Below are 10,156 nucleotides of genomic sequence, written 5' to 3'. Positions count from 1 at the left end.
TTCGACATTTTTCAGCAGGTGCATTTTTTTACGTAATTCCTCTCCTGTTGATCCCACGCTCTTTTCGCTGCGTTTTCTGAGTTCCTGGGGGTGCAATTAGTCAGGCAAGGGTCATTCAAATTGAATCTGAGACCAAACATCTTCACTATGACATCATTTTGCGAGAGAAATCTATCGGGCACACTTTCAATAGACTGCGAGCACTGGTTCAGAAGTCTCAGCCAAAAATCCTGAAAATCTTCCTTAGATCTAAGATCGAAGGGGAAGGAAAATGACCAATTCATAACCGCAAAGTTTATGATTTTATTTAGCCTCAGTGTATGACAGTAATATGCCTGAATTTGAGTACAAGTTTTTGTATGTCATGTCAGTGTATAGTATACTCAAAAGTTACCAGACTGTACTGAATCAAAAAACTAAGAAAATATGCCTTAAAATTATGCAATATACATTACTTCGAGCAGAATACGACAAATATTGTATGAGATACTTGTTCCCTCAGTTTCCTAATATACTTTGTTTTATTTTTCACACAGTTGTAACTCATCTCCGCAGTATACAACATTTGTGCTAATTCACTGTCACTTCTTTATGTCACTTGTATTAAAATCAATTAATAATCGAATTTTCCTGTATATACTTCGTAGTTTATCAGCTGCTAATCCTACGCCAGCTCAAACACCCGTTTTGCAAGACATGGCATTTTCTTCGCTGCTGGCTGTTTGCTTTCTACGTCTTTCACTTGTTTCTGAGGGTCCAAATCGTCTAGAAAGCGTCGTACAATTGATTCTGCGACATCAAGCTTTTTTTCTTCAACATCACCTGAAAATCAAGGTTAACCCGATTAATCCCAGTCTCAGTTTACAGTTTCTCATTCATTCTCGTATAAGTTACACTTATGTAAAATATAGTAGTAGTTTTGCTTTTTTCTTATAATATTCCCGAATATTGATATGGAAATATTCTAGAAATATCTCATATATAACATGTCACCCCTTTCGAGTTTTACTGAAAATTTCCACTTATTTCCAAAATATCCATTTTCCAATAATTCTTTTGATGCTGGTCCAGTTCTTTTTCTGTCTTTTTGAATCTCCACGAGACCGATTAGTCTAGAGAGGGTTGCACAAATGTCATTTTTGCGACAAGAACTGCTCGCGCACAGTTCAGAGGCGCTGCGAGGAACTCAAAAAACTGACAACTGGCAAAGTCGAAATACCTTAGTATTACTTTGCAAGGGTTCGTCGAAGGGATTCTAATAAGACAAGCTTTTCGCTCCGAAAATTTCAGTGAAAACAGACTCACTCTTTTCTAGATTTTTTCGTTCAAAATAAGGCTGACTTCGAAAATTTCCAGAATTTATTCACTAAGAATATTCAATTTCATGTATCGTTGTGGTTCCGTAAAAAAAATCGACTACACGCAGTTCAAGGACTTTGCAACCAACGGATTAAAAAATCATTCCAAAAAATGTAAAAATTTGGTCATAATAATCCATATATCCTTCAACACGTCTTTCACGATATTTTGAGCATTATATAATCGCGAATAAGATACTGCAATAAGAGAATGGACGGATCAGTGCTTTGATTGCATAATTTATTAAAAGGAGTTTGGCAATGTTAACTAAAAGTTACAGCCGAAGAAAGGAGAAATTTCGTCTTATCCCTGCGAATGTTCATTCTATCATACTCTTTTGTTGATTCAGGGGTTGGTGAGGTCTACGAGTCAGGCATATAAGTTCAGTGCACATCGAATCTGATACAAAAATTTTACCGCTTTAAATTCCCGACAGTTCTAACCATTTTTAAGCCAATATTTCGTTTCGTTTGTCACGTGACGAAGTATATCTGTACGCGTTTAAATATCGCCAGGAAGGAATTACAAAAGAAATAACACAATGTATGATAAAAGTGCTTCCATTCCGTGCTTTAATCTGTTTCAACAAAAATACATGCCTATTTACAATATTTGTTGAACAACATTACTTAAGTACCTGAAATGGCTGTAACGAGCCGACACGTCTTTTGAGTATAAATGGCTCGTCTCAGACAATTGCGATTCTTTTAGCTACATCAAGTTCATTGTAAAATCATCAAATAAATTCACGACATTGGTTTTTATCTTAGCTCAGTCAAACCAATCAGTTACGAATCACAATACGTAATACAAACATCCTACGCAGACGGAGTTGTTGAATACGATACTGATAATATTTTCTAATATTAGTATTACATGGAAAGTAAAGTATTTTCAGCACACTTTTATCAGTCACTGGAAAGTTGACCTCACATGACGTAATTATAAAAAATATATCACCAAGTCAGTGATCTTAACTTTACACGTCTTCTGAACCGTTTCTCGAATCCATCGCCAAGGCGACTACCAAATCTTGAATGAGCTTCTGATTTTGGTCACATATTTTTTTGAGCTCAAAAATTTCCTCCCTCAACTGACTTATGTCACCGCCCGAAGATCTTTGAATCGTTTCCGGCTGACTAGACGCCCTGACGACCGCGTCGTCCTCGTCATCTTCGATGTGAACATCGCGTCTCAGCGTTGAGTCACCATCGCTTTTTACGTAAGTGTAAGTAGTACTGCAACTCGCCCTGCTGCGAAGAGTTCCGCCAATCGGTGTGCACTTCCGGTCCCTAGCTATCCTGTAAGCGGAGGCAAGGACGTCGGGCGGAAGTCTCTTCTCCCTGGGATTGAGAGGCCGAACAGTAAGAACGACCCTGAGGCATGGAGGTAGAACGAAGGCCGTCCACTTGAGCATTCTGATGAGTCGCCGAGGCAGAAGACCGAGGAAAAGTGCGGTCTCGACCTCGCAGATGAGCTTCGTTTGTCTGACGAGTTTGGCAAGGCCGGCCGTCTTCTGGAGGCCCTTGATGTCGTGTACGGCGATACCGACTAGCAGATTCATCAGGACGATCGTGACGAAGAGGAGAAAGAGCAGAAAGCAGAGCTGAGCCGAAACCTGTAAAAGGACCCAAGACGACCCGTTGGACTTAGCCATGGTCTCAAGGTCGTCATTCCCAGGAAAGAACAGGCTCTCGAAGTCAACCTCGCCCGTCATCATCACAAGTACCTTGATCAGCCCGGTGTGGGGACTGCTGAACGCTTTCGATTGAGGAAACATAACGCAGAAGCTGGCGGTGAAGCCGATCAGCAGACAAGCATAGGCCATGAGAAGCTTTATGACTTGGGCCTGAATGCTGGTGAACATGGCGACGTAGGCACCGAACATCGGGAGTTGTCCGATCATCAGCATAAGGTTCGTCCACCCGCAGAGAACGGCGTAGGCACCAATGTGGTTCTGCCAGCTGTAGGTTCTTCCAGTGAATATGAACGAGCTGGCGAACACGCTGATGACGACACACCACTCGACGAGATTATCGACCTGGGTGAAGAACTGCCGGACAGAGACGAAGGTCGAAATCCCTGCTACCTTCCGCAGCACTTCCAGCACCGTGAGTATCGTCAACGCGTACCACGCGATCTCCATGACGACCGGATGATGGTACAATATCTCGTTGATGATACTCGTTGTCGTGTTGTTACCGGGCTGTCGGCCCTCGTCGAACACCCCCCGACTCTCGTTGTAGTAGTTATGAGCAAGCGCAGTCATCACCCAGACGGTAACGACGAGGACGTAGAGGAGGTAGAAGAGCAGCCTGCCCACGTAGTACTTCCTGATCTTCTGCCACTTAAGGTGAAGGAACGACTGGCAGAGCGGGTGTTCGAGGACCTCCTTGTACCCCTCGGTGATGAAGGTGGCCAGGTAGCCGATCTCGCTCTGCCTACCGTGCTGCAGGAGCGGATGAAAGTCGAGCCTTAGTTCGACCTCACCGGTGGCCGAGCCGTGCTGACGTAGTGCGATTGAGCTGTCGAGTTTCTCCTTGAAGACGTTGAGGGAGGTCGGTGTCTTTCTGAGTATTATGGAGAGCGCGGTGGTTCCGCCCTTGGTCTTGGCGCTGAGGTCAGCGCCGTTGAGTATCAGGATGTCGACGCACTGGGACAGCTCGTTGATGGCGGCAACATGGAGGGGTGTGTATCCGTATTTGTCGGCCTTGTTAACGTCCGCCTTCCAGGCGACGAGGAACTCCGAAACGTCGAAGGCAAGGGTGGATCTTCCCAGTGCGACGTGGAGCGGAGTGCGTCCGTCGTTGTCCTCGTCGTTGGGGTTGCTGCCGCCTTTCTTGAGCAGGACCTTGACGCCCTCTAGCGAGTGCGCCCTTGCCGCCAGATGAAGCGCTGTCTGAGCGCGATGGTTCTTCAGGGTGGGATCGGCCCCGTGGTCCAGAAGAATTTCGAGATTCTCGGCGCAGCCGGCCTCGGCCGCGAGGTGTAGGGCCGTATCGCCCTTCCTGGTGGTCACATCGACTTGGCAGCCGGCTTGGAGAAGCGCAGCGAGACATCCAGGGTGGTCGCGATCAGTGACGTAGTGGATGGGCGCAAGGCCCGCACAGTCGAGGGTGTTGAGGTCGGGATTTCCAGTAGCAACGAGCCGCAGGACCTCGAGTGCGTTGCTCCTGGCCGCGCAGTGGAGAACGGTGTCATCGCCGCTGGGTACGACCTGGGCCACACCCTCGTCCAGGAAGAACTTCGCCACGTCGTAGGAGTTTCCAAAAGCCGCGTACTGGAAGGGAGTGTAGATTTTTCGGGAGTTAACGCGGGCCCCGTTTTTTATCAAAAACTTAACACCCTTCAGGGAGTTACTGAACGCGCAGAGATGCAGGGCCGTCAATCCCTGCTCCGCTTCGGCGTGGTTCACGTCGACTTCGGCTTCCAAAAATTTTGGGAGGAGCTCGTTGCGGCCAAGGAAGCTTGCGTAGAGGAAGAGCGCCTCGGCTTCCACCGACTTGCAACTGTCAAGGACGCGTCCGATGCTCTGGTCGGTTATTCGGCCCAACTCGACGTCCTCGAAGAGCTGCAAACGCCCCCCGACACCCCTCATGTGCTCGGTAAGGATGCCCTTGATGGTCTCCCTGCAGACCGCTATCACGTAGTTAGACTCCTCCGTAAAGGAGCTTTCGCTCAAGCACATCGAGTAACAGTGCGGCTCTTCGACCGGTGGCGGTGTTCCAAAATCCATGCAGTGTTCCTCCGGTACCCATCCGTCCTCTACGGTCGCCTCCTGTTTCACCAGCGAAGAACGATCGTGACCTCCTCCTATCCAACGCGTCAGTAACAGTGACGTCGCTGTTCTCCGGTTCAGCTTTTTCGGCGTCGGTGACGCCACCGCTTGTAAACTCGAGGTTCTTTCCAACTGCACCCGCTTCTTTGGGGGCGGCAGGCTTGGCACTCCCGGTTGCTTCTCTCCGGCGCCCATTTTTCTCGTTTCAGCAGATTATCTACATGCTGCCGGGAATCTCGGACCTGAAAATCGACGTACACGGATATTAGATGAGGAAATTTGAGATCATCGAAGAATTGTTATACGATAATTGGCGTTAAAGATATCGATGCAGTACACTCTAAAATATTAGTTATAATCGCATCGACAGCGCAAAAACGGTCCCCGCGTACATTAGAAACTATAAATATAAATACCAAATCGTATCATACAGAAAAGTAACGAAACTAGTCTACACAAATTTCGTTTCCTCCCAAAGTGCACTTCAATCAGAATGGGGGTATTTCTTTTCTTGAAATCGGTTGATTTATTTACAAACGGATTGATTCAATAACGCTGAGGACTCTGTGAAATAATTATGTTGAAAATATTACTTGGTACTTTGAGGATATTGTTAGAGTTTGAAAATATATTTTACCTTGTAATATTAGAGACTGGGCACTCGAATATTTGTGTCTGTAAAATGGGTGTTGTTCTTCCGAAGGATTTATGTGCACTGACTTCTCACAACTTGCTCGGGGAGGACTTTGAACGTTGACGGAAATGGGCGAAGGCAAAGAAGTGTGGTGTAGATAATTTTAGTTAATTCAATTGGCCGAAGAGGTTATTCATGGAAAGGAGTGGGAAGGCTCGAGAGGTCATTAGTTGGAAAATAGTGGTAAAAAGATTAGACATATCTCAAGGTTAAACTCTACCCGACCCTTTCATACCTGGGTGACCCATTAGTAGATCCGATTTTAAAAGCGGTTCCCTTCTTGGTATAATTACAATAGATGCAATATATCGCAGAATACTGCTTAACGGTTATATTGCAGAATTTGAATAGTTAATGAGGTATACCGGTTAAGCTACGTAACGATTAACGATGTTAGAAAAGGTCGACTTATGGTGTACGAATACGCGTCCTTAATAGGTTAAAATTGAATGCTAGCTGAGAACAGATCTAAAATGCGCCGCTATCCCCGACCTACAATGCGATGCGATTCCATAAATAAGTTAAAAAAAAAAAAAAGAAAAAAAATAACTCGAGACCGTGGGTATGAATCATAATCGCAGGGTTCACCATTCTAGACTAAAATGTATACCATACAGATCGTACAACTGACTGTTATTAAATTCAGGCGACTCAACATCATTTAAATTCATATAACAAAACTTGAATTGATTTCAATTGCTGTTAAACCGTCGATTGAAATTTGTAGTCTACGTCCAATCAGTGAATCCAATTTAATTGACAACAGTTCTTGTCAATCTGAATTTCAAAGCTATCGGTCAACAGCATCAGAAAGGCCGGTATGAGTTGAATTTCACAAACTGCGATGAAACCGACGACCAGGGCCTTCGGATTAGAAACAAAAAACCTGCAGTGAAATTTTCTGAAAGATGTTTCAGTCTGTTGGTAATTCGTAGCTGAATTAAAAGTCAATAGTCACTAAGACGAATTTCGGAAGGATGCGGCTCTGATTCATGTTGCCTCGATTATCCTTATCGTTGTTTTGAAAGAAATCGCATTCCAGTACTTTCCCATTCAAAAGTTACTCACTTCGGTTTCTCTGACCTTTAAATACTCAAATGATTCACTGTTCGTGTCGGAAGAGCCAATTTATCACGACATTTGCTTGGATCCCAAACCTTACCGTCAGCCAAGTTATGCGCACATGTAATCATAATTAATGGACAAAAGAGGACACCTGTATTGTATGTACAGAAAAATGATAGTTTACGAAAAAAATTGGTATTCATAAAATATGATTAAATTACGTAGGGCTCAAAATACGCACAAATTTATTCCTGGTGCTTTGCTATATTCGAGTTCTGCTAATTCGACCGTAAATTAGAATCGTATAATAAAGTTCATCGGGTATTCCAAAATTCCAATGGCCCACGTGAGAGATTCTCTACGCGGTATTTTTTTTTTTTTTCAACCGTTGACGCGTGTCTTAAGAACTTATCTGGCGTAGCAAGGCATAAAATTCGGCAATCGAATCATCGTCTATCAAATGCAAATCTCGACAGACGTTTGTATTTTACCTACGGACCGAAATACAGTGGTTAAGTCAATAAAGGTGTCCGTTTTAGAGCCCATGTTTCCGCGAATAGTGATTGGATATTTCCTGTACAGCATAAAAATCCTGTTTAGCCCCAAATTCAGAATCATTCGCGCTATTATAGATAATGTATGAATTATGGCGTTACACCCGTTCACAGCAACGCATATTTGACGAGATATTTTCAAATCTCTGGTGTTTCAACTGCATGGAAAATTACTGTGCGAAATCCTTATTAATCATATTCAAATTAAATGCGCAATAACTGTAGGTTGAATATTTGAAGTATAAACGCAGTTTGCAAAAATATGCTAAATGAATGCACAAACCCAAAAAAAAAAAAAAAAAATAACTAACCACAATACAGTGCCGGTAAAAAGTTGATCCTCAAGATGCTTACTATTACATTGATCTTATTCCAAGAAGTGAAACTCGCCTGTGACATTAGCTCAATGTCTATAGACAGCAGGCTTCGTAATTCTTGCTAATTTTTCCTCCTCTCTTTCAACCCATACGCCAATGGATTGATCAATGCAAACTGACGGCTGTCACTGACATATTTTCACATTGTTTTTTTTTTTTTTTTGGAAAATCATTGAAATTCAATAAAACCACCAGAATTTTAAACATCCGAAAAATGTGTTCCGTTTCTGACTTTCGTGACTTTTTCTGCATGAAAGATTATCGGGAATCATGAGTAAAACAATTAATTGTTGTGTTAATACCCGATCTTGGTTACTCAGCTACGCACCACGCGGAAAAACGTTTTTCCAACCACTTGACGTCAGCGAATAATTAAGAGAAGAAAATCGAATGGCATCATTTCTCATAACGTGACGTGTGTTTAAATTACAATTTCTTGCAACGAATACGAAATAAACACATTGCGAGACCGTGTGTACGTAAATTTAAGCATATTGTTGACATGTCCGAAAGACCGAAACCGTTTCATCTCTAGGCCACATCTCCTATTATTCGTCTATATAGGTCTGTAAACTCTGCGGAAATAAAAGACTACACTATGGTTTGTCCACGGCCAGCATAATAAATCAGCATGGGACTGATTTGGCTCGAGGTCTGAATTAAACTAACGGGTTCCTCTGAACCATTCATAAATAATAGCTGAAACGTTCGCTATATACATTGTCCCACTCCGACTCATTCGACCCGATCTTTTGACCCGAAAGAAAAACCGAGCCCATATCAACATCGCAATACGTGTATACAGTGTATATGTATATTGTTTGCAAATTGGAACAAACATGGAGAATCCCGTCGCGTCATACACGTTTAGCACTATAGTTAGAAACTGTAATTTTTACCGGATACCGCAGACGATTTATCCTAATTTATCGTTTAATCCAACCGTTTATAACGGGCACTGATAATTAGCTTGCCGCGTACTTACCGTATGAAAACTATTGCTGGGTGGAACACGATCGTTGTAACAGCTGACACGAAAACGATTGTGCGATCGTGTAGATCGTGGAAACCAGTCGCCGGCATGACCACCACTCCGCTTCTCTGCATAACCAACCGTCCACATGATACGAGAGTAGGTGGACGAACACGGTACGCTGGTAATAGTGAACAAAAATTTGATGTAAACTTTATTCCGCAACAGTCTGATCATGAATGAATGCAGGGAATTTCCACTGACGGTACGTAACGAGATTTGTTACGTTATTTTGTAATGGATGGAGAGGATAAAAACCGGAAATTTGTTGCCCACTGACTGCGAATAGTTTCTATGTGTACAAGGATGATTGTCGAGCTGTATTTTCCTTTCTAATACAACCGCGAACACCAGAGCGGTAGAGGATAACGCGATAAGTAATTTCGATTCGTTGCTCAGTCAAGGGTCTGAGAAAATTCTTTACGCGTTACGGTTAACAAATGGAATTCACGGTCATTAACGTGCCTGTGATTTATGCAATTTAGCTGTATTATACAGCGAAACAATTCGCGTTCGTATTTGTTAGTCGTGTGTGATATTTATCCGTCTATGCGGTACAGATATACGTAAAACACTGACTACCTTTGGTTAGGTGGTGTTTAGATGTTTTAACTTATTGCACGTGCTCGTTTAAGGAATGAACAATTATCATTCCTTAATTATACCATGATGATCGTAGAAACCGGTCTTTCTAGGAAATCAAAGAATAGTTTTATATTCCCGTCACATTGCTTTCATATACACAGAATTCTTCTTATAGCCTGACATTTTTTTCAAATCAAGACAATCTTTACAAACCTAACAAACTTTTATAGTATTTATAAATTCTCCTTGTAATAGGACTTCGTGATTTTATTTATACGAAAGTTTTCATCCTCGTTAACACGAGCTTTGAAAACTGAAACTTACGCATACTTTGATCACACAAAAATTAGCTTTTTTTCTCGGATCAGGTTGAACGAATATTATTTCTACTTATAGGATTCAATTTTATTCGATTATAAGCCTTACATAGCCATAAGGTTTGATATAAGATATACACATACGTACCGTCTGCCTTAGATCGTTCATCAACTTCAGTCGCAGTCCGTTAGATTTCAAGTTGAGAATCTCCCTTGAAAAGAGGATTTGATCTGGGTTACTGCAATTTAAGTACAAAGATTAAATACTGTCCAAAATTCAAGTGAGCATTGAACCCACCTAAAAAGAGAAGTATAGAAGCTATTTGTTCACTATTTTGTCACAACACTCGGTCATTGTGTAGTCGACGTTACGAACACTTCGTTCAACTTATTT

General features: G+C 42.6%; 1 protein-coding gene across 5 annotated transcripts; it reads right to left on the bottom strand.

Moving 5' to 3' along the window:
* Positions 1-306: 306 nt before the first annotated feature.
* Positions 307-10,011, bottom strand: LOC124185945 (transient receptor potential channel pyrexia). 5 transcript variants are annotated; one of them, XM_046577198.1, is made up of 3 exons: positions 9,911-9,956; positions 8,813-8,981; positions 1,904-5,379 (listed from the first exon to the last, which is right to left on the bottom strand). In XM_046577198.1, exon 3 carries the CDS (start codon positions 5,330-5,332, stop codon positions 2,339-2,341), a length of 2,994 nt encoding a protein of 997 aa, XP_046433154.1. In that variant the 5' UTR covers positions 5,333-5,379; positions 8,813-8,981; positions 9,911-9,956; the 3' UTR covers positions 1,904-2,338. The 5 variants fall into 5 exon arrangements, 4 of the variants coding, with proteins under 4 accessions (XP_046433154.1, XP_046433153.1, XP_046433156.1 ...); XR_006871508.1 differs by lacking the exon at positions 1,904-5,379 and adding an exon at positions 307-822 and having other exon boundaries at positions 8,813-10,011; XM_046577197.1 differs by lacking the exon at positions 9,911-9,956 and having other exon boundaries at positions 8,813-8,992.
* Between the last annotated feature and the right edge of the window lie 145 nt (positions 10,012-10,156).

This window comes from Neodiprion fabricii, chromosome 7 (assembly GCF_021155785.1).
Source record: "Neodiprion fabricii isolate iyNeoFabr1 chromosome 7, iyNeoFabr1.1, whole genome shotgun sequence".
In the NCBI taxonomy this organism is placed as follows: domain Eukaryota; kingdom Metazoa; phylum Arthropoda; class Insecta; order Hymenoptera; family Diprionidae; genus Neodiprion; species Neodiprion fabricii.
This window is presented reverse-complemented; position numbering and strand designations above follow the sequence as displayed.

What these genes read in the sequence shown, in the direction of transcription:
- LOC124185945 (XM_046577198.1), bottom strand. Translation starts at nt 5,332, where the DNA reads ATGGGCGCCGGAGAGAAGCAACCGGGAGTGCCAAGCCTGCCGCCCCCA.